Source organism: Ciconia boyciana, chromosome 10 (assembly GCF_034638445.1).
Source record: "Ciconia boyciana chromosome 10, ASM3463844v1, whole genome shotgun sequence".
Classification (NCBI taxonomy): domain Eukaryota; kingdom Metazoa; phylum Chordata; class Aves; order Ciconiiformes; family Ciconiidae; genus Ciconia; species Ciconia boyciana.
The window spans coordinates 42,389,791-42,413,584 of record NC_132943.1 but is presented as its reverse complement, the minus strand read 5'-3'; the positions used below and the strand labels follow the sequence as shown (position 1 = coordinate 42,413,584).

Genomic DNA, 23,794 nt, shown 5'->3' with positions numbered 1-23,794 from the left:
GGGATACTTGGGGGAAAAAAAAAAAAAATTGTATTCTCAAATCACTAATGTCTTTCAAATATTTGGGGTCTCTGACTAAATACAGTAACACGCCCCAGCCATGGGCAAAGGTCTTAGCACGTTCGCTCTCACTGGAGCCCAAGCTGATGCTTTTCTGTTGTTCCTGGCAGTTTTGCCCTCTGACTGGTTACGTTTTAGGCACTGGTGTAATATAAAATAGCATTAATTTGCATACATGTGGGACTAGTCACTTGTAAGTGAAGGTTTCAATACCTGCTGTGAAGGTGTTGGCGTGACTGATTATATCTGCTGCTATTTTTGTGGATGTGTTGGTGCTACACTGGTTTGCCACAAGGTGGGTCAGAAACAGCTTCGGTATGTTGTTTCCACAGGTCTAGAGCTACTGCTTCTAAAGTGAACACATAAACACTCTTCTCTGTCAGTATTTTCCTAGCAAACCCTCGTGAAGTTTGCTTGCTTTCCAGTTCTTCAGAAATCGTGGTGCTCAGAAAGGGCCTTAGCCTGGCTATTTGTCTGCAGAGGTACATCTAATCTACTGATTTACAGATGAAATTTTTGGTTCGCTTGCCATTTTTGGCCCAGGCTGTCATAATACGGAGCTGGTGGGGAAGGAGGAGAGGGGGGGACACTTGCCTTGGGAATGTGGTGTTCAGCTTCTGCTCCGGGGTGAGCTGCTGCTGTAGTGAATACAGCCTGCTGATGTGCTATGTGGTGACGAAAAGAGGCAACTAGCAAGCAGTTTAGTTAATCTCTTTTTAAAAATTGGAAATCTGTTAAAATCTGGAAAACTGTGTCTTGGCCACTTTGATTTAATTAAAAAAAAAAAAAGTTAAATAAGTTTTCACGCACTAAATCTTAACTAATTTGAGTGGCTGTGAATCCTGAACAGCAAGAAATGCGTAGTTCTAGGTGAAGGGAAAAAGGTGGGAAGTAACCTCTCACCGGGAGGCTTTGTGTGCAAAGGGAGAGGGTATCAGTTTTGTGGTGAGGAGGGGTGCAAAGGCCACGCTGTTGTTCACAGGATTTCCTCGGGCATCATGGTGTTTTTGTCTGAGAAATATGGAGGGCTATTTGAACATTTTGTTTATTTGGGGAAATGTATGAGTAGGCAAGCTTAGTGTAGTTTATTGGCATATAATGGAGGGAAAAGTCATTCACTTCGGAGGATGCTTGATGTTTTGGAGTTAAAGGGCATACGTCAGAGATGGTATTTTGTGCCTCTTACCTCTCACTTGATACCTGGTTGAACATTGGAGAAAGCTGAAATGAAGTTGTGGTTAAGTCAAGCATCAGAACGGAGAGACAGGGTCTGGTTGTCAGGGCAATATTGCTTTAGTTTTTGTTCTTTGTATGTGCAGGTGGAAGTCCCAAGCTGTTTTCCCCCCCTTCTGACTATTTTCCCTACACACTGAATGGGGGAATTGGGGATCAGAGTAATAAAAAAATCAGCTAATCAATATTGTGTGTTTTCTTGTGCCATACAGAATCTTAGGCTTTGCTTACTGTCCACTCTTCACATTCTCTTTTGAATACAGCAACTCATTTCTGTATTAAGTTTCCTTTAGGTCTTGTCACTTAATTTTCAAGTGAAACACCATATGCTTTCCCAAGGCATGTGTGAGATGAAGGAAAAATTTTGAAAATGTGGGTGCTGGGGAGGGAGCAGTTTCACTTCTCCTCATAGCTTGTGCTCAAGGTGAAAGATGTTGAGCCAGTGCGTGCAGGAAACTAAAGCCAGTGCAGTCCCGCCACGCGCGTGCCCGCACCACTTGTGGCTGTTGTCTCTCATGTTGGCAAAACATGGGAGTCACAGTGACCTCATGTTGTAGTTTTTCTGAGTAGATTGCCCAGAGGACTTAAATGATCTGCGTACCCAAATTGTTTACTTGCTCAAACCAAGAGACCTTCTTGCTAGACTCTTTTTCAAAGCCTTTGCTTTCAGCTGGTAAGCGTGGGCATCTTGGAGGCAACAGCCTTGGTCATGTTGCAGGTCTGACCTGCTTGCAAAGCAAGGTGTGTGGAGCATACTAATCATTTAGGAGGTCTGAGGTATCAGCTGTATCTTCTTGTTGGTGTTTAGCATCCCATGTGTTGAGGTCTATCAGGTAGATGATGTCAGGCACCTGTAGAAGTTGCCCTTCTCCCTAGACAGGTTATCAGTTGCTTTTTCTTTTCTGTGAAGTTGCAAAAGTACATCTTGTTAAGAAGATACCTTCTGTAACTTCTTTTTTTCTGGGTTCCAAGTGAAGCTCGCTAGTCTTGAAGGGGAAGACAGATCTGACAAATGGTTTTGTCTTGGCTAGACCTGAATGAAGCTCTGCAGCGTGTTTCCAGAGAGCGTTGTCCTATGGAAGTGGGGTCTGAGAACGCAAAGTTGGTCAGCCACAGAGGTGGCGTTTGCCTCTGTCATCTATCTTGCACTTACTTTTAGGTGTAGACATCTCGGTATGTACTGGCGTGGCCTGTAATTTCTCCTAGCTATAAGTCAGATTAGAAGCTTCCAGTATGATACTGGTTTAAACGCTCTTCAAAGTCAGCTCAAAGCCCAATAAATGGGTGTGTGTTGTCCAACCACTTGGGCTGCGGCTTCCTTTTTATTTTTGTGGGTCTGCTCTTTGATAGCAGCTATGCTTATCGTGGGTTTCTTTATATTTCTTTTTGTCTTTTTTGTTTTTTAATTACAAACTGTTTTCTGTCTGTTCAAGTTCTTTCCTGCTAACCTGAACAAGTTGAGGGTGAAACTTCCTTTTCCCTGCCTTTTCTGCCCCTGACACTCCCAAGTTAGGTCATGGTTTATTCTTGTTTGCTATTAATTTTGAAATCTGTTTTGGGGTTCTTGGGGTTTTTTTTTTTTCCTCTACTGTAGCCCACGCTGTTCATCACGCTTAAAGCTTATGCTATCACAGGGGTCGAAGGGTGATGCGAGACTGCCTTCTCTTTAGTCTCGGCCCAAGTTCCTGCTTTATCTGAGCTGTTCTTGCACATCAGCTGTAGAGATGAAGTGGACATCCTTTGCAGCACTGCTACCCTTGTCTTAATTGAAAGTTGTTCTGGGTTGTAAAGAATAAGTAATTGTCCCCGTCCCCCCCCCCAGCTGTCACTGGGTTAGTTTAAGGTGGCATCACTCTGTTGGTCTAAGCAATTTTTGATACGGAGAATAGTTTCTTACCAATTAGGATTAAGAAAATGGAGTAGAGAATGTGCATTAATGTGTAACTTGGTCATGCTGCCCTTGTCAATTCGGTAAACTCGGGCAAATGAGCAGAGTACATCTCACCAGGAGTCTTACGTTCTGAACCTTTTGGTTAGGGTCAAGATAAACATGTAAGAATAGAGTAGGCTTAGGTTTGTTTTAAAGGATGAAATAAGTTCCAATCTCTTCCCCCAAAAACTGAGTAAGCACAATGTCCTCAGAGTTGTGTTCAACAGGGAGATCTGAATAAGCAGGTGGCAACTGAGCAAGGGGAAAAAAAAAAAAAACAAACATTTATTTAAAACTTAGAGAAGGTATGTTCTCCATCCCTCCTGTCCCCTGGACTCTGCAGAGCAGGGCAGGCAGCCAGGCTTGGACCTTGCTGCATCTGTCAGTCCGCTTCTGGTTGATGGCCAGGCCCAAGGACAAATCGGCAGGACTTGTACTGGCCAGCAACGCAAGGCTGCGGCTTGAAAGGGATGGCTGCTTTGGTATTGTGGGAGTAATGCAGGCAGGCTTCATAGCTCCTCGCAGCCCTGTTAAAGCAACAACAAAAAGCAAATCTTCAAGTCCTTGGCAGCTGAGCACCTCTGGGAAGAAAACTGCTTTGATGCTGGGCTACGTTCTAGTACTTCTGCCTGGGTTTTGAAAACAAATGCTAGCTAACCAGCTTAACAGAAAAATTACATATGCTTTGAGATCGCGTACTTCTGTTTGGTTGTCAGATGTTTGGGCACGGATGGTTTAGTTGTAAACTTCTAGGTAAAGTAAGGGACTTCAGCAAGTCGTAGTGGACGTGCCGAGATCTATCTGTCTATAGCCGTGCTTCAGTAGCGAGTCAGTGTGAATCACGTGGTGGATAGCCTACAGAGATATTTTGCAGTATGAGAATTTAGTGATGCATTTATATTTTTCAGTAAAGAGGTGACAAGCTTGCTCTGAGCTTCATGCTTCTTCCCTGAAGTCTAAGTATTGCCTGATGTTCCCACTTAGCATTAGTGGCGAGCTGAATAAAGGAGTGCTGCTAACATAAACTGATCTTGGTTTGTACATTTTGTCGTGTATATGCTCTACTGTAGCCTTAGCTTTTTGGCAGTTACTTTATCTGTCGGCATATTTTGGAGCGTTTCTATTGTGTGGGCTTTCTTCTCAAGTGCAGAGAAGTTATTTCTGCATTAAGAGTTTGCTTGACTATACTGCTTTTCACAGGGATTAATTGCAGTTGGGTTTTTTTCCTTTTTTTTTCCAGGGGATTGTGGGTAACCTAGCGAGTGGCAAGTCTGCACTTGTACACCGGTATCTGACTGGCACATATGTCCAAGAGGAATCACCTGAAGGTATGTGGATATGCAAATCTCACTGATTTTATTTATTTTTTTTTTCCACAAACTACATCTTTATTCATTTTTAATCATGCAGAAATGAATCGGTAAAGAATCCGATTTGCTATTTCAGTGTTCATGGAGATTTTTCCTTTAACTTTCTCCAGACTGAGATAAGTATGTACGATGAGTATAATTGTAGCTTTTTCATAACTACTTAGCGTCCTTAAATACTTTGGCATCCAGTATGTGCCCATATGGGAAACTTCTAGTCCTGTACTGAGAAGAGTTAACTGCTCTCGGTAGTGCTGCTGCTTTAAATTTGGCTGTTGAAAGCCACCATTACTGTACCTAGTACTGGATTTCTGCAGAATCGGGCCCTTTGGTTTGTGATGTTGGGAGAATAAAAAAACTTCACAAGCCTAAACTAAAGATGTAACTTGTTCCTTGTTCAATATAGTAAATCTTTGTTTTTGCAGTTGGTTTTTAAATGTTCTTATGCCATAGAAAATTAATTTATATGTGAAAACGTTGTAGTGTTTAACGTTAATCCAAGTTTATAGCTTGAAATCAAAAATATCGTAGTACCTTATAGAGGTGTGCCTTACACTAAATACCTTTTTGATTTTTTTTATCTATTCTCCTTATGAACTTTTAAATCCAACTCTGAGACACTGAATTTCTGGTTCCTTCTTTTCCTTACTGGCTGTTCCATTCTTTGCAGATATGGATGCAGGTAACTATACATTGTCTTCATGGCAGCTCTCGTTTTGAAGAGACAGACGGCAGTTTCTGTACTATAGTGTTTTCCCCTTGTTTTGTGTATCATTCTGATTTGTTTCCTTTTGATTTCAAGTCTTTAGTACATCTCACTGTTTTTGTCTCTTGCCGTAGTTGTCTTTTCAGCAATAGTTTGTAGCTTCTTGCATCTATGATAACATTTGTTTCAAATTAACTCTTACCAAAGGAAGCTATTAAGCATAGTACTTGACATTTTAACAGTCTTGAATTGTAGTTAATATGGGAGGAGAGGGAAAGGGAGGGATGGACAAGGCTTTTTCTTGTGTCATTGCAGCAAAAATGAGGTCTTCCAGTTCATAAGCTTGCCTTAAATGTTTTTGCTGCTTTGTAGCTAGGACTGATGGGGTGATAATTGAGCCTTGCAACGGAGCTGCGTGTAGATCACATTTATGCCTGCTGCTTCTGGATGCCGATAGCCAGAAATGGTTATGTAGTATGTAGAGCCGCTGAATATAACAAGTCTTCAGCAAAAATGAGTGTTGCAACAGATCTCTTCCCTCGTTTCATTAACAGAAAATATTTTGGGGTGGTTTTCTTGCAAGATTCAGATGTATTGATTATTCACAGGGTTAACAGTCCTCTCCTCCTAAGCTATGAATATTTTAGATGGTGTTCCTTGAGAGTGGTGCCATCTGTCCTCTTTGTCTTCAAGGATTTTTATTTACAGTGCTTGAGTGACGTTCCGACTTCTTCCTGAAAGGATTAGCTTACAAAAGCAGTGTCAAGTCATTTCTTTGCACATAACTGTAGCTGGCAAGCCTCGCTAATGACACCATTCCATTTCATTAACGGGAGAAAAACTGGAATAATTAAGAGCTCTAATTCACCTTGTAAGGAATAGGGTCAAGATTTCTAATCAAGTTGGTATTAAAGGAAATGCAACCCATATAAACTATCCTTAGTAAACATCTGCAGTAGTGATTTGTTAGTGTTTTATTTCTTTCTCATCCAAACTAAGTCCATACGCTGCCGTTCTATAGAAAATACAGCAGCAGCGCAGCTGGTTCTGTAGCATTGCAGTGTGGGACTTCTGATTTTTACATTCTGCACGGGAACGTAGCTTTTGATAAATCGAGGCTAAGTGTGTAAGCCTTCATGTTGGAGACCAGTGCAGATCTTCCTCTTTCCTTTTCTGAGGTATTGTAAATGTGCCAGGCTGTTAAATAGGATAAAGAATAGTATGTATATCAGACGTGAAGGTGTGAGATGCTTGACTATTTAAGAAAAACCAAAGTTTACTGACTTCAAATGGCTTACTAACAGCAACGTTTATCAGGCATCGTATAATTAGTATCTAATTGGTAAAATGATGGATGCATGCTTCATGTGGAAATGGTGATTACGACCAGGGACCGCTATTTCTGCTATCCTTTGCCTTCTAAATTGCTACAATTACCGTGAAACCTGCCCTGAATTAGACAAGTGCCAGATCTCCTGTAGGCCTTTAAGGTAGCTTTGGCATTCCAGTAAATGAATCTGAAGTACATAAAGATGGTTTCATGTTTCCTTCGGCTCTTTTCTTTAACATGAGGTATTTCTCTTGCTGCCTGACACCACCTCCCCACCAAGAGCAGGAATCATATCACATCGAAGTGTGAAGCGGTTTTCTCTCCATCTGGCCCAACTTTTATTTCTGTTCAGAATTAATTCTAGTCCCTAGTGTGATTGTAACATGAAAACCTTTGTTTTCTCAAAGAACAAGTTTGTCTTGGGACGAAAATTGACTTTTAGACTCTCCCATTGCATATTTAACATGCACATAGCTATACTCCCATGTGACACGTTTTTAAATCAGATGTATTTTGATGTAAGAAAAGAAGTGATGTATTACCCTGTAGCAAGTGGGAATTTCAGTAGTCTGGGAGTTGCATTTTTTTTCCTGTAATGATACAACAAGGAAGTGATGGGAAATAGGGTATTTTAGTGATTTGCGATCTTCTAAGAACCTTCCAAGTGATTGGGAAAAAACCTACTACTAAACAGCGTGCCGGGTGTTTTTACATAGCTGAAACAACAAGTAAGATGCGTGCAACCTGGTATCTTTTTTCACCTGTCTAAAATGTAATTCTACCCGTAGGAACAAAAGGAAACGTGTGCATGGAATTTGAGACCAAGTACTTTGCAGACCAAGGTGAACTGAAGTTTACAGGAATAGTGAGTGTCAGGAGTATTCTGTTACTGTTTGGGTCTTTGTTTCCAAAAAGCCACAGAGGTGTGAAACGTGACTTAAAGGCTTTTGCACATCTCTGGTATGTCTTTGAATACCCTAATTCATGTCATGATTTTTTCAGTATTTTTTTCCAGTGAGCCTATTTTAAAAAGAAAAAAATAAAAAAATAAAAAAAGGCAGATAGCTTGTGGTCCAAGGTGTCTCAGCTGGGATGAGGAAAAAGGAGGGTTTTTTCTCTCCCACTCCACTGCTAAAGTGAAGTGAGAAGCTAGAATAGCCAACTGAACGTGAACATGAACTGCTAAATCTGTCTAGTGTATCTTCTGTTGAAGAAAACCAAGAAGGGGACCTGAGGTCACGTTAACAAAATCCCCTTAAATGTGAAGACGCAGAATAGTTGAGGCGAGAGTTAAGAAGCAAGCAGGTTCCCTGCTGAGGAAGCAGAATTAAGGTGGTGGCACCTGTGGCTCTGTGGCCCAACTGAAGGGAGAAAGCCAGCGCAAGAGGTGCAGCGACTGGTTTGGCTGTCCTTTGGTAACTTTTGAAAAAGTTGTAAGGGCGCAGGTCTCCAGTGTAATGAATGCTTAGGAGACTGGCTTTAAAGTAACTTAGGGCGTAACTGCTTGCCTGAAATTGGTAATTACCTCTTTCGCTGCTAATTTTTGGAGAATTGATGATTATCTAGTGGTAATCTGCTCTACTCTGGCATTCAAGTGAGGGACAAATGTTTTAAGTAGGTCAATAACTAAACTTTTGGATATATTTAAGATTGTTGGGTTTTGGTTTTTCCCCCCCCAGGTGGAGTAAAACATTTTTTTGCTCTTAAAAGCATAAAGGCAGTCCAGCACCCTGACTTGGGGGAGCAAATAGCTGTTGTAGTTGGTGGAGATTTCATGTATCTGTGTGTGGAGGAACTTATGAATATAATATAAATGAAAATGTAGGATGTGAATCTCTGCAATACTATTTCCCACCTTCTAGGCTGATAATCCTCAGGCTTCCCTTATAGTACACAGTACAAAAGAAAGGCGTTGGAAGCTCTTACAGGGGGTTATTTTAGCCACTACCGGGTATCTTTTTTTACTGCTCTGATTTTTATATCTGTGGGGGTTTTTTTATTCCTTATATGATATAAGGTTATTCAGCTGCCTTTGATTTCTTCTTTCCCATTGCTTTTTTGTAATTGTGGCCCGTTTTAGTTCTTTCTGTCATTGGTAGAATGGGTTGAAAGCGGTGGCACAGGGTGTACTGTGACGGTCACCGCGCCGTAGCAGGAGCAGGCGTGTGTCGTGCTTGGGCTCCGCAGCACTGCCACGGCCGCGTCCCAGCTGAGCTGCGAGCCCGGGGAGTGCCACCGCGCTGGAGCCCGTCCCTGAAGGGTAAGATCCATCAAGTTTCAAGTGCCACTTAATTGCAGTTAGAGGTCTTTTATGTGTTAAGGGCTACAAGAGATACGTTCCCCCAGTAAGCACTATAGAGTAAAGCCTTAATGTGCTTTCCAGAAAGCAGCGATCATTTGCTTTCTTTCCAAACTTGACCTAAAAATAATTTTATACTATAGCAGCCTTCACTGATTAACTTTTTCAGTACCTACAATGTACAGTGTATCACTTGAGTAACAGGCATGGTCCTAAAACTTAATGTTTATTACTTAAATACTAACAAAGCGTCACCTTCAGCCTTCCCTTTAAAGAAGAAGGAATGTAATGAGACTACTATGAAAGTAAGTTGCTAGCCTGTTACCAAAACATGTAGAAATTTCATACTGGGGGATGCATGTCCATGTTTTTCCCATTTCTGTCTAGTAACTATTTCCATATCGAGCTACTTCAGCAGAGTGTAATTATGCAAGGAGGATTGAGAAAGACTACTTCAGCTGCTTTTGTTCAGCATTCCCTCATGAGATTTTTGTCTGGCCATAGACTCTTACAAAATACATGTACGAAAAGTTCAAGCATAATCTATTAACCTAGATAACCTTCCAGTTGGCTTCATTCATGGAAAAGGTCTAATGCTTCAGTTGCTGGGCTCTGAGATGAAACCAAGAATGGAGCTTGTTCTCCTGAAATAAAAGAAAAATATGATTCTTCTTTGCTTGCGTTATGTTAAATTAAGTGTTCGGACAAGCAAGGCAGGAAAGGAATACCATGTTTTGATGTCCTTTATATCTGGATGCACTGGGAGATTTGACTGTGAGGTGGGGATCACAGTTTGGTGTTTCAGGTTGACCGGAACATGGGAGCTGCAGCAGAACTGGACCACCTTTTCCTTCTCTAAGACAGGGATTCTTGTCCCCTTCTTCCCATGATTCATGTGCAGGCTAAAAATGTAATTCTTCTTCTGTAAACAATTGGGTTCCTAAGGTTGCAAATTTCTTCACAGAAGCTGTTAGCTATTTTTATCTAGTTAATTTTTTTCCAATATGTAGGAATCTGGAGGCCGTATTTACTAAACAACCAAATTTTATCTTTCATGAGTAAAAGGAGAGGCTCTGTCCCAGACTAATCTGTGTGTTCTGTTCTTGGTGAGCAAGCCAGCTGAAATGTAAATGAATAGCAGAGAAATTTGTCCTCTGAATATGTGCTGACATGCTTTTCTTTAAAGAGAAACTTTCATGCTTCTTCATTCATGGTTTTCCATAAAATCAATCATTATACATGTAAAAATCTACACGTAGCTTATACGGGGAGATTTTAGAAGAATTCCAAGTGCATATGAGTTCAAAAAAGCCACATGAACCTCAAAGTCCGGTTCCTTTCAAGGAGTTGGATATGGCATCCTTTACAGCGCTCAGGCCCCAAAACATAGGGAAGCTGAAATTTTCCATATTGAATTTGCACCAAATCCTCGGTGCAATGGTTCACAAGCTTTACACAGCACCTTGTGGGGCAGCAGAAGCTACCGGAGTAGTCTTTTTCTTTTTTCTTTTTCTTTTTTTTTGTCCGTAAAAACGCAAACAAACGCTGTGTTGTGTGCAGGAAGCAATGATGACTTTAGGCATGTATTTCAAAATTATCTCCTTTCAGTTCTTTGTCTTCTATTTTGTTATAATACTGTCAGCTGATTATTTTTATTTGGCATTTCATGCTGACATCCAGATATAAGATAACACTTGTCTTTTTTTTGATCGTTTTAAAGTATTGCTGCAGTAGGCTCTCTTGGGCTTTTGCAGCCTTTCAGGCTTAGCATAAAAGAGCGTGTTTACGTATCCTGCAATCCCCTCTCCTCATCCCCCTGGGACTGGCTTGTGGGTTAGCGACTTCATTGAAAACCTCTCTGTTCTAGCCGTCAAGTTGGCCGCTGTTTAAAGTGTCGCACAAATGAGGAACTATGTTGATTAAAGGCAGAAGTTAAGTATTTGCTCTCTTCCTGGGGAGAAGGTGCTGAAGAAGCAGTTTCCTAGAAGGGACTTCCCTTTTAGGTTGTGTGCCTTGAGGGTCGGCTGATCTTTAAGATGTCTTTAACGTGTTGCACCTTGGATGCTCAAAGGTTTTGGTGACTCATGTCTGTAGGGTTTGTGCCCTTCTCATAGCTGGCTCCTCTGAAGGGTGCGTCCCAGGTAAAAACTGTAATTTGGATTTATAGCTGCTATTAGAACTTCAGGCTCTTAATAGTAATAAAAGTGACTTTTAGCTCTCCAGTGCTCTTTGCTTTCTGCTGCTGCTGAGTCAGAAGCCAGTTTGGAGTTTCCGCTGCTGGAAGAAGGGCCTGCCTTCCACTTTCTTTTTCAAGTAGTACTTCTGGTTGTATTTCTAAATCATAGCCCAGTGTCTAGCTCTCGATCTTAAAGCAGGATTTAAACATGTTCTTTAAACATGTTTCTTTTTCAGCTTGTATTTGCTTTCTTATTGGTGGTGGTCTTCCTTCCGTTTAACCTTACGTTGTTTTGGAGGGTTGTATCAGAAAGTAGGGCATAGTAGGTAGCTGATTGTATTCACAATGTGTTTAACTCTCAACAGCTCTTTTAATTTGCTGCTATAGCAGGCCGTCACTAGGTTTCCTACATGTTTTAGGAGTGGCAAGGGCCTTCCACCGTGCAGGACGGCAAGATGAGGTCTTGGCGGAGCGAGGGACCGCGCTCCACCTTCACCGCCCTGCCGGAAGGGCAGCCTGTCCCGCAGGAGGTGCGGAGCTGCCCCTGCCCCGCCAGCGTCCCGTGCCGGGGCAAAGGAGGAAAACGGGATGGAGGCAGAGGGGGTCAGCTTAGCTCCCGACTCTTGTGGTCGGGCTTTTCCTTCCTTCCCAGTGAGACTTTTAAACAGGCAGCCTGTTCTCCTCAATGCTGCTAATTTTAAAACTTCCCATGTATGTGTGTGGGGCTGCCACCCGGCAGTAGGTAACATCCATCTGAAAAAACTTGTAATTCACTTCAGTATTTTAATTCTCTTCCCTCCCTCCCACTCCCCCTTGGTTCTGCGCAGTGCTAATATAAAAGGTGTTCAGTGAAACACAGAATACAGGTGGAAAATAGATTTTCCTACCCCTTAAGATATAGTATGCTACTATGTAATGACCCTTCTGTTCTCATATTTGAATTGGAATATTTTGGGAGGTAATTAAAAAAAAAAAGATATGATAGTTGCTTTGTCTGGGTTTCCTTAGCAGATCTCAGTATGATTTTTTGTGTGTGTGTGTTCAGACAGAATAGAGTATAATCACAGCTAGCTAAGTCCAATTTTAACTTCAGGGTTACTATTTGTAATGTAATACTGTAATGAAAGGACAGATATTATAGAAGCCAGCTATAAACTAAGTATAAAAAGCAAAAAGATATTTAAAAAAAAAGGAGAGAAAAAAACCCCCTGAAATCTATGCTTCTGTGCTTATAGGAGTTAAGTTTTTGGCTTATCTTGGTTATGCAGTTTAGGGTTTGTTAGCAGGTATGTTAAGATCTTTGAAATTATGTTGGAAGCTTGTAAAGTTGAACTTGCATACAGAAATTTTGAGCAGATGTTGGCAGGAGGTGATTTATCTGTTACATTGAAAGGTAGAAGCTGTGTGAATGTTTGGCTGCCTGAGTTAGTGTCTGGAAGACAAAATGTATGATAAACCAACTTTTAAGGACCTTCAGTAAAAGAGAGCTATGATATTTTAAGTCATGGGGCTAACTTGGTAAGGAGCTTTGTTTGGAAAGTGGTGGTTTGGGTTGTAAGCTTTTTAAACTTGAAAAGACTGGTGATGGAAACAGGTAGGAGTGTCCTAAAGTAGTATCACATCCTGCCCAAAGAAGTTGATTGCTGCTGTTTGGTTTTTGTTTGTCTCCAGCTGGCTTGATAAAAATAAGCTTTTAAAATTAGACTTGTATATACAGTTAGTGGGTGTGACTTGTGTAAGCAACTGTCTGCACCTGCTGTCCATAAAATAAACAAAAAAAAGTTAAAAACCCCAAGCAATAATAAAAAAAAGCTATCGTATATGCCTGATTTCCCATCTTACTAGTAGAAATTGAGCCATTAATTTAATTGTAGGCCCTTGTCACCCGACACAGTGGGGTCAGACAGGTTCTTTTAGGGTCCTTGGCAGGATGATGACAGCGCTACAGATGGCCGTTTGCCTTATAAAACGGTGTTAATTATGCTGACCAGGGGCAGGGGGTACTGGTCACACCCCTATACATGTACAAATACCTTTTTTCTCTTCCATTTTAATGCTTAATAAGGCATAGCTTTTAAAATACTTGGGCACGTTCATCTGAAGAGTTTTACTGTCTGATTAAGCTCCAACATGTGAGATTCATAGTTGTGCCCTGATGAAATTTAAATAAAGCTGTGCGACGTGAAGAGGTGATGGTGCTGGAGAGAATGCTAAAGACATGGAACACAAGCAGCAGTGCAGGGATTTTAAAATAGGTTCAGGTGTAATGGCAGGATTCGGTGTACAGAGAAAGCCCTGCAGGTGATGCAGTGGTCAGCGGGGCCTTGGGGTGAATACAGGAGATCTGGGTCACTGGCGGAGGAGGAGGAGGTTCCTTGCAGGTTCCTACTGGTTATTTTCCTCCCCTTTGAAGTGTCAGAAATATTTTTTCACGTGAATGAACTATGAAAAAGGGCGTACTCACAACATGTAATGTATTCAGCCTTCATTTGCTCCGTGCCAAAATTTTTCTATGTTTACACGCAGTAGATGTCAGATGAAAATGTGTTACTTCATCATGTTGAATTGATGGGTGTCTGATACCTTGTTCGTGGAGTAATTTCGGAGATGTGAGAGCTTACATGCAGGGCCCAGGTGCTTTATCACTTTGCAGAAAACGTTTCAGAATTTTGCAAATTCGTGGTAGAACCTTGAGCAGTATTAAAATCTCAAGCCTATTTGTTGTATTTCAGAATCATATGTAGTTTGGTGTTGTGCCTTTCTTAGGAGGAAAGACAGCCGTAGATTCTTTCCAGGCATGTGTAAAATGACAGGCGTGATTCTGGTGTACTTGCTAAAAATCAGTCTGCTGCTTTAAATGTGAGTGGTTTTTCTATCATGCTAAATGTTAAGTCTGTATGGTACTTTCTGCTGTGTCATATACTTCAGTATTACCTAAACATGGTTTTTTAAGCTGTCTTTGAGAGAGGCCCTACCTGTGTGGCTTCTGCAGAAAAGGGAAATGGGGTACTAGTGAAGGGTCTAGGTCGCTTTGCTGGATTTTGGGTTTTTACCCGGCTGCTTTGTTGGGAAGCCGGTGCAGTTATCTGCTTGTGGCTGTAGTCTCGCGCGAGAGCGATGGTTCCCTGGTCTTTGCACTTCTGCGGTTATACGTTCAACCCAGCTCAGCCACATATGGTTTCTGAAGGATTGTCTAGCACAATATTTGCATTAAAAGCTAACTTTACATGTGGCTGAAAGACAGTTTGTGATAGCGTCTCTGCTGCTGATACCAATTTGAATTGACATCGAGCACTGAGCACAGCTTGATTTGGTGAAAATTTAGTTTTAATGCTTCTTGGGTAATAATATGCTTTCTTTGGAAATGCTGAGAAAAACATTTTCAAAGTAGTTTATTTAAATAAAAATTTGGGGTAACGATGAACTGCAACACTGGTGTTGGTTTACTGGGCTGTTGCAGTCGTCATTCTTTAGTGCTTCTGCTTAGTCGCAGAAGGTATTGTGAGCATTTATTTTTGCAAGCACTTTTTTTCTGAGCTTAACCAACAATTTTCGTCTATTTGGTCCTGAAATGATGTATGTATGAATAGAGGGAATAAATGACTCTTTAACGTGTTTCCCTGAAGAGGAGCCAGATTCTTGGCACTGTATTTTCCATCTTAAGAAAAAAAAGGAGAGAGAATCTGTGCGTGTAAGACAACTGACCGCTGTTGTCAAAATTCGCATGTCGTTGGAAATAGAAAATAGAGGCTTTTACGGCTGCATCAGTCTTATCTTTGTCTCTGCTTTCCTGCCTGCCCCTGCCTGCCCTGCCTCCATGGTTGTGGTAGACATTCAGCCGCTGCATTGTCATGTGGCCAGCCCCCCGAATTTATCTTTCTCATATGGCCAAATAACTTCATCCCCGTGGCAATTTGCTTGAATTAAAGAGCCTGGCGAATGCAGTCGAGCCCGGGGATACAGTATGAAAATCAGCGGCTGCTTGGGTGAGCAATTACGCAGTGAAACGGCCATCAGCTAGAGGAAGAGGCAGCCAGGCTTTCATAGCCGGGTGAAAACCTTCATCCGTGGAATTCCCTATGTATGTAAAGCTTTTGCAATATAGACCACCTTTGATTACATGTGTGTGCGGTATTTAGAATTAGTATCACTATTTACTGTAGGACAGTTTTGCCCTGCTGCTGATTCAAAGCACTAACCTTCGTAGAATGATGTGCATAGAAATGAGATTAGGAAGCTTTTGTTGATTCCCTCAGCCTGGTATTCTGTCTTTGTGCTGGGCCTTTAGCCGTGGCTGTAAATCACTGACACGCAGAATTTATTTAGCTTTATATTGATCAAAGCTGTATTTTTATGTGGAGCGTTTTATAGCAGGAATCTGGCCTAACGCACAGAAGAGAGTGGGTGGTTTTATGGGTTGCATCAGAAGCACCGCTCTGTATCTTCTGGTGGGTATTGTGCGTGGCTCGTATGCAGGAGTAACATTTGCCTCCTTACGCAAAACTTTGTACGTGTCTGAAAATGAGTCTGTGAATTGACAATGATCTTGCCCTGGAAAAATGGGAATAATGCAGCGATTTATAAATACTGAGTTTTAGAGGAAGTAAATAAACCACATACTAAAATCCTCCCAAATTAAAGCTTCCACGCAGTTTCAATGATTTGTTTTTATAAAATTTTTGTGACATTTCATGAAAACAGTTTCCAGCTCCATCTGTCTGGCTGCAGAGAGTTATTTAGGTATTCACTGGCATGTCTTTTCTATGGCTTTAGCGATGGGGCTGGGGCTGCAAGTAAATGTACTTCAGCTGTTGATTGCACGTCTTGCACTCTAGCATCTCTGTGCTTTGACGTGCCTGTTAGGACATAGCAGGAGCGATCGCTCCGTCCTTCAGAGCTGTGGTCCAGGCTGCCAGTCTTTCTCTTTCAGTGCCTCCTTTGGCAGGTACATCTGGGAGTTGAGAAATTCCCTCATTAAAAACCTGCATGTGTCATAATACTCATGGGACTAGAACAAAGCTAGCTACCTCCCTTGGGGGTAGTGCTGTGGGTTTTTGAGCTCATTCTTTAAATTAAGAAGGTCATTTCTTTGTTTTCAGTGTCGTCAGTTTAGATGGTATGTTGTGGCTCCATCATATATCTGTGTATATTGAGAAAAATACAGTGGTATTTTGTAGCCATGGGAGACTTGGCTTCTTTGACAGGTTGCGGTAGTTTAATATTCAAACGGGCTGATCTCTCTAATTCCTCTTTCCCCATGGCCCTGTGATGCTTTACAAACTCCAAAGATGTATTTTTAAAAAAATAACCAGCGCAGTGCTGTCCAAGCCGAACCATCCCCAAATCGCTGCCCCTGCTCTGCTTTGACTTGCCCGACCTGGAGATGGGTCATGTCAGGGCTCATCAAGTCAAAGGCAGAATCAGTCTATTTTTTGCCTTAACCTTGTGACCACAGATACCTGCAGGACAACCACACGGCCTTGGTTTCATACGCTGGCAGAAGTCTGTATATTCTTTAGTGTTTATACTTTTGTTTGTGTAAATTCTTGATATTGAGGTAGGTTTTCTCAGCCTCTGTCCTGTGTAGTACCTAATGTGATGATGTGCTCGTGATAAGGGCTCTTTAATGGTGTAGAAACAGAAGTTAATAGGGATGCGTCCTGCTTTGATCTCAAATTTGCATAAAATAATTCTTACGGCGGAATGGGCGTGAGCCTGCTGTTACGTTTCTGGGTCTTCAGATTTGATTTGAAATGCTTATTACAGGTTGGAAATGCAGGGCATTCTTTTAAACGTTTTGGTTCTGGGGGTTATTACATTTAAACTATTTGTTGTGAAATACCTAAACCCAAACAAAAATAAAGGAATGCGTGAGGGTGTGCAAGGAGCTAGTGCATATTCCAGACAATGAGTATACTCAGCTTTTAAGGGTAAAGAAGCCACTTCAATGGATTTAAATTGACTGTTTTTTTGTTGGCACTGCTCTTCCAGTGTGACAGACCGTGGTGAAGTGGTACAGCATGTCAAGATTGGAGTTTAATTCTGGAAATAAAAATACATTTTTATTTACAGTATTATTTACAAGTATCATTCTACTGAGCTCCAAGCACAGTGTTTTTGGGGAGAGCAAGGAACTGGTATACAAGCTGGTCACTTAATGTGGATTTGCTTAGGAAGAGAGCTGTTGGATACCTCTATACTGTATTTGTTAAATATGGTACGCTTCTCCAACCTGCTCCTGCAGACAAAATCTTTAGTGATCCTGAAGTGGCTCTCAAGAATAAACCTCATAGTGCTCACGCTTGTGGTCTGTGTATATACATTTTAATACTACATCCATGGATTATTTTTTTTCTTTTTCCCAATTCTTTACTTAAGCTTTTTATTTCGCCTTGTCTGTACCTTCTTTATACCTCTGAGGACTGTTTGAAGATACAGTGAGACTTGAAAGGCATCCTATTGACAAGAGGGAATGATGAGTTGGCTCTTAAATGTGCTCAGTTCATGGTATTTTATAATTAGTTGTGTGAACTTTCAGTGTTTAAAAAAAGGAAATAGGAATTATGCAGAACTTTCACTCTTCAATCACATATATGCTGCATTTCCATTGTTACTTACAGCTTTCAAGAGCCTCTCTGGAGGGCTGTATATTAAGTAATTCATCTTATTTAACGCTTCATTATGAAGTGTATACAATTAATTGGCGACATATAGAAATAATGATCTGCATAATAGAAATTCAGTTCCTGAGAGCTGAGGCTAGTTTCCTTTCAAAGTTTTACACTTGGTTTTGATTATTCTTTTCAAGTTTACTAATGATACTTATTTATCTGCCACTTGATCTTTGAAGGCAAAACTGAAATCCAGTTTATGAGCAAGATATTGAAAGTCTCTACATAGCTCTTCTACGTCTGTGCAATTAAACAACCAGAAATGTGACAGTCTTAATTGTTGCATGTTTGGTACTGCGAAGCTGTTCATAATAGGGTAGGTTTATAAAGAAATTTAAAAAAATAACAAGCAAAAAGCCAACACAAAAACAACAGCAACAAAACCACAAACAAACCCCCCTGTTCTTATGTCTTTTATTAAACAGAAATGTGTTTAAACATGCTTAAATATTGCACATAGCTGAGTGATCTTGATTTGAAACCTGCTGTAATGGTTGGGCTGGGGGAGTGGTGGGTCTAACCCAGTTTGTTTCCCTAAGGCTAGCAATTTTTGTGCAAATGTTTTGAGGATCAGTGTTAGCCCGTACGTGCTGACTTATTTGCTTAGAGAGCTTGTTTGGAGAACAAGTCAGAGTTGTTCACTCACGTATCCTGTGTTTAAATGCATTGGTTTTGATAGTACGACAAGTTTTGAAGTAAGCGTAGTTGGGAAGTAGAGTTCAAATTGGAAATAATTCCAGTTAAAAAAAGGGGGTGAAGAAAGGAGTTTAGCGCGTATCAGTAGATAGGTTTTATCTTAGTCTGGTAAGTTCAGATGTGAGGCGGTTGGGCGATGCTAAGCATGGGGGCCTTGGGGCCTTTGTGGCTTAGGTGTGGAGATAAGAGTGCTCTTCCTTCCAGGAGAGGAGCCTAAATGCAACCCAACTACTTAGGCAGGCCAAGTTTGCTAATCCTGGCTTAGGCTCGGTCACACCAGAAACCCTAAATGTGATTTGTCATTATCTGAAGTCTGTCATGAGACACAGCAGGATGCCCGAAGTATGCTTGACCCCAAAGGAAAGCAGTCCCAATTCTGCCCTTGGGTCATGCTTGAAGTCCCCGTCAGGCCCGTGGAGAGAGGAGGGAACGGCGCAGCTGCGCGCCCCGGTTTGGTTTCTTGGGTTCGGTGCCAGCTCTTTGGTCTTCACAAGCACTCAATACTCTACATCTCCCTGAAATAATAGGATCAGGAATAGAATTTGGCTGAAGGCTGTGACTCCGCTCTTTTTATCTAGATCTCCAAAATAGGTCTGTAATCCATCCTGCTAGTAAGTGGCACAACATTCTCTGTTAGTTTAGTACATCTCTACAGAGATACCACCATTGTAGTTTTTTTTGTCTAACATGTGTCTAGTATTTTCCCCTAACTGTGGTTTGTGAATATAGAAGTATCATTTTCATAACATTACATGTGTGCCGTAAGAACTGGGCTTCTCTTGAGGAAATGCCAATTCACACAAGAAATTTATTTTAGTTCTAATATGTGATGCTCTTTGTACGCAACTGTCCCATGTTTGCCTTTCTTAGCGAGACATTTCTCACCATTATATAGAACAAAGGCGACTGTCTTTTAACTATACGTATCAAAACCAAGTACACCTAACATGGGAGTTAGTGTTTGTAATGCAGTTGTTGGCTTTTTTTCTACATTAGCCTTATTTTTAAAGTATGCGACTTAACTTTCTTAAGTAATTTCTATGCATATGAACTTAACTTACATTCACGGTAGCTCATTAATTTGCGAAAGATCTTAAGGACACCTTTATTTCCACAAGCGAAGCCTTTTTCTATTTTGTACATTTTGCTTTTTCTGTTCTGTAATGAGTTACTTTGTGTGACAGGTGGGAGATTCAAGAAGGAGATAGTAGTTGATGGACAAAGCTATCTGCTGCTGATTAGAGATGAAGGGGGCCCTCCAGAGGCACAGGTGAGCATTGCATATACAGAGCTTGGTCAGCCTAACCCCACGGTTCCCTTTCTTTTACAAAACCTTCCTTTAAGAGAGCTGGCTTTGTTTTGTTCTTTCCTGGGTCCTGCTCGTCTTTCTGCTGGGAAAAAGTACATGTCGCCCTCGGGTGAAAAATGCTCTGTTTAGAAATTATTTGGGATTTCAATTACATTGTGAGACTGTGTAATAAAGATACATGGCTAGCTTATTTTGAATGCCTAATCAGTATGCTTCCAGTGACCACAAAATTGCACGTTATTAAGATTTCTTCCGATTTAGAATCTCTAAATTGTTAAAATGCAAAGTAGATGTATGCACAGCGACGGGCATACTTGTGTACAAATCTTTGCGTTCCCTTTTGATTCCACATTTTGCTCCCTGTGCTGTTTAAGACTCAACTTTGCGAGTTCCAGTTCAGCACCACCGAGTTCCTGGATTTCTGACTCGGTTTCTGTATATGGTGTGTGACCTCCTTGTCTCTGCGAAGGTGACACATTGGCCTTTGAGAAGACACTTGCGGTTTTGTGTGCTTAACTCTCTTACTTTATTTTGAGTGATGGGAAGTGAAGCGTTTGCTTATGTGATGCTTAAAACCCTGCAGACTCTGCCAGCCTGTCTGCAGGCGGTGTCCTTGTCTCCAGGTATCCTCCTTGTCTCCCTTCCACCTCTTCTTACCTGGGCACTCACGGGGTTTCTCAAGTGTGTTGGCTGCCGCTGGTCTTGCTTTGCTCGGCTGTTCAGTGGTGGATCAGCTTCAAAAAAAAAAAAAAGAAAAAAATCTAGCAGCAGGAACTGTGCTATCGCCAAACAGCTGAACGGGAGCTGTGCCAGCAGCAGCAGCTTGTGTTTCAATGCTCCACTATTGCTCGTTAGCTGCAGGAGGATTAGAGCATGGGGGAAGGTGCCCGGACAAAGGAGAAGAGAAAGGAGGTGGAGGAAATGGAGACCAAGAGAGACATCCTGGAAGGAAGTTAAAATAAAAACAAAAAATTAGTGTCGCTGACACATCTGCAGCCGTGTGAGGCATGAGCCTAAAAGAAGTACTCTGTTTTAGGCTGAGAATAATTTGGCTGAAGTACACACCAATGTCCAGGCCCCAGTGCTTAGAGAACATTCACTCGTATGAAAACATAAATACTGGAGTTGTAAAGGTACACACAGCATTCTAAATATTTTTGTATCTGAAGAATTGGTTTTGCAGAGTTCATTTGAACTAACTGCGAACTCATGAACAGATACAGTGTTTTGCTTGTGATCTATGGTAGGTAAATTTGGGGGTTTTAATTACTGTGGTGGCTGAGATTTGTTCTTCAGCAAATAACAAGTATGGAAAGGTTTAAGGTGCTAGTGCTATTTCATCTTTCAGAAGACGTGTTTCACATGTAAATTATCTTTGGATTTTTTTGGGTATCGTTTCAAGTTGCATGTATATTAAAGGTCTTTAATCTGTTTATTAATCCCTGGAATAAAAAGTTTAGTCTTGGGTTCATGAATATACATAACTCTAATGAAAATGGAATACTATCAGAAGAAAAAATTGTTACCTCCCACTACTCGCTTATGATACAGAAAGGACTAAGGTTTTGCTTCTTGCAGCAGCCCAGTATATTTTTGTGGATAGTTGGGATAGAATTACAACTTCAATAAGTAAGGAGCTGAATTGCGGTCTTCCTGGCACTCAGCAGCACGGGGCTCGGGGAGAGTTCCCCAGGTGACGGCTTCTTTGCTTCAGTGCAAAGAAGGCTGCAGCTCAGGTCTTGGTTCACCGTCCCCCTTTTTTTGGCAGGAAGGGAGGGAAAATGAACGCGCCTGAAGACTCACTTTCTGGATCTGTGGGCTTTCTTGTCTAACATAAGATTGTCCAAAGATGAAAATAATTAAAAAATAGCTCATTTCATAGAACAGGAAGGTGGTGAGATGCACTAGCTGATGCTGCTTCAGTCTTGCCACCATCCAAGTTTGTGAATATTGACCATTTCTTTTGTTCTTCAGGTTTGATTCTGCTCTTGCTGTGATCTGTTACAAATGTAGTGGTCTCCTATTGTAAAACCTGATTAACATAACAACTGAACTAAAATGAGCTGTCACATGCCATTTTTTTAAAATTTAGAACTTTTGTTTATGGTTTGGTTTTGTTTGGACTTACCTTGAACAAACAGATCTGCTCAATCACAGTAGTGAGTCTGAAGATGGATTTGTATATCAGCAGCTGAGCTATCCTCCTTATTTCAAGCTGTTCTCTGCACAGTGGTGTGGATGAGACATCCTGGGTTTCCAGACCTTGTGCATGTTTTCCAAAATTCCTTTGGTTTTTAATATCACAGGTCTGGCATCCACAAAGCTTAAACTTATTTTAATATAAAAAGAGAGGTAAGAAATTACTGGAAGTATTTTGTGTCTGGAGGGTACTGCATTGAATAACCACCCTCTGGATTTTTTTAATAATCTTCATTAGAAGGCTGCTGCTACACACTGATGAAAGATTAAAAAAATTTAGAGAGACTGTTAGCTTCCAAACCGATGCTTTAAGGATGTTGTAGCTGTAAGGAAGAGTTCTTGGCATGATACTGCTGAGTCCAGTCAGTGAGAACCATTTTATAATAAGACCCAAACCCAAGTCCACAGTAATGACGCTGTCTCTGGTTCCTTTGGTTAGATCTTCTGGTTTGAATAGTTCAAATTTAATAGTGTGGTAGTTGACCTTATTCTGGCAGTAGCTATGCTGTGTGTAGATAGTCTGTCGTTAACATCTAGATGATTGTCCTCCTGACTACTGTCTTGAAAACCTCAAAACATTTTTGGCTATTTTTACGCTGTAACCATGAGAGACGTGTTTGGTTTCAAGTACAATACAGTCATAAATATGCACATTAACTTCAATTATTAGCTAATGTGCTGTATGAAAAATAGGCAAGAAGTACTACTAGCCCCTGCTTCTGAAAGAGGAAAATGTAATGAGCTCAGCAACTTCAGTATGTAACTTCATACTGCTGGCTCTTTTTTCTTCCCTTTCCATATGCCAGCTTGGGATGCCTTACTAAAAGCAGAGATTGTGTGAATCTACAAACGAGTGAGCGAAGCAGTTTAAATATTGCAAGAGCAGAAACAAAACTGCAAGAGTTGGTAGGGCTGAAGTAAGAGCTTACAGACCTAGGCTGGTCTCGTAAAACTCAGCAAAATGCATATAAACGCTTCCCAAATGAACCTTCTTGCAGCTCTCTATATTTTCAGTGTGTCCCCAGTCTACCTGGTGTATTGTAGTAGTAATAAAATAAAAAGTATGAATAGCGATGGCTGAAACTTGTTTCCATTGGTCTAAATTTGGGTAGGAATGGAGTCACTTAGGGAAAAATAAAGGCAGTGAGGTAAGCTGAACTTCAGTCTTTTTTTGATGTCCTGTATACGTTTACTGTTACGTTAAATGTGTTTAAACAGTCTTATTCCACTTGTGAGCTAAAACTTTCTCACTTGCATGGTCCCTTAAGCAGCACCTTGCCTTGGCCTGTGTATATGCCTGTCTTTTAGCAGATGACTGATGCGAAGAGAGAATAGTTTGCTTTCACGCTGACAGCCGAATGAGATATTCGGTACTGTTTGCTCAGTTAGAGTGTCTGTGTAGTGAAAAATTGGAAATTTGAAATTAATGTTTTTGGACATTGATCAAGATGTGAGAATTATTAGCAATGCCTGTAAAACCACAACTATAATACTTGTCCTGGCATTAACAGAAACATCAGCATGCATGCATGTAAAGCACAGGGTGGGGAAATAACACACTAAATAGGGCACCCAAGTCCCTAGAGATAAGTGGTTTTCGTTTATAATTCACAAATTCAGAAATCTGAGGCTGCGATGTTTTCTTTTTCCGTGAATCAAAACCAATGTGCGCTGATGGTAGTTGGGCTTGTAATACCATATACCAGTGAAGAGGAGATGCAGTTGTGAGCGTGGGGAAGAACCTTTGTGTGTCCAGATCCCCGTCACTTGCAAAGTGATGAATGTTGATTCATCATTTTAGTAATGATCTGCCACTTT

At 41.1% G+C, this 23,794-nt stretch overlaps 1 protein-coding gene across 5 annotated transcripts in view; it reads left to right on the top strand.

Annotated features, from left to right (window-relative positions):
* Nucleotides 1-23,794, top strand: part of AGAP1 (ArfGAP with GTPase domain, ankyrin repeat and PH domain 1) — a 385,812-nt gene that overhangs the window by 128,356 nt on the left and 233,662 nt on the right. For all 5 annotated transcript variants that reach the window (XM_072874082.1, XM_072874081.1, XM_072874078.1 and 2 more), the window contains exons 3-4: nucleotides 4,464-4,551; nucleotides 19,653-19,738. In XM_072874082.1, the coding sequence (XP_072730183.1) occupies nucleotides 4,464-4,551; nucleotides 19,653-19,738 (174 nt within the window). The remainder of the gene's footprint in view (nucleotides 1-4,463; nucleotides 4,552-19,652; nucleotides 19,739-23,794) is intronic.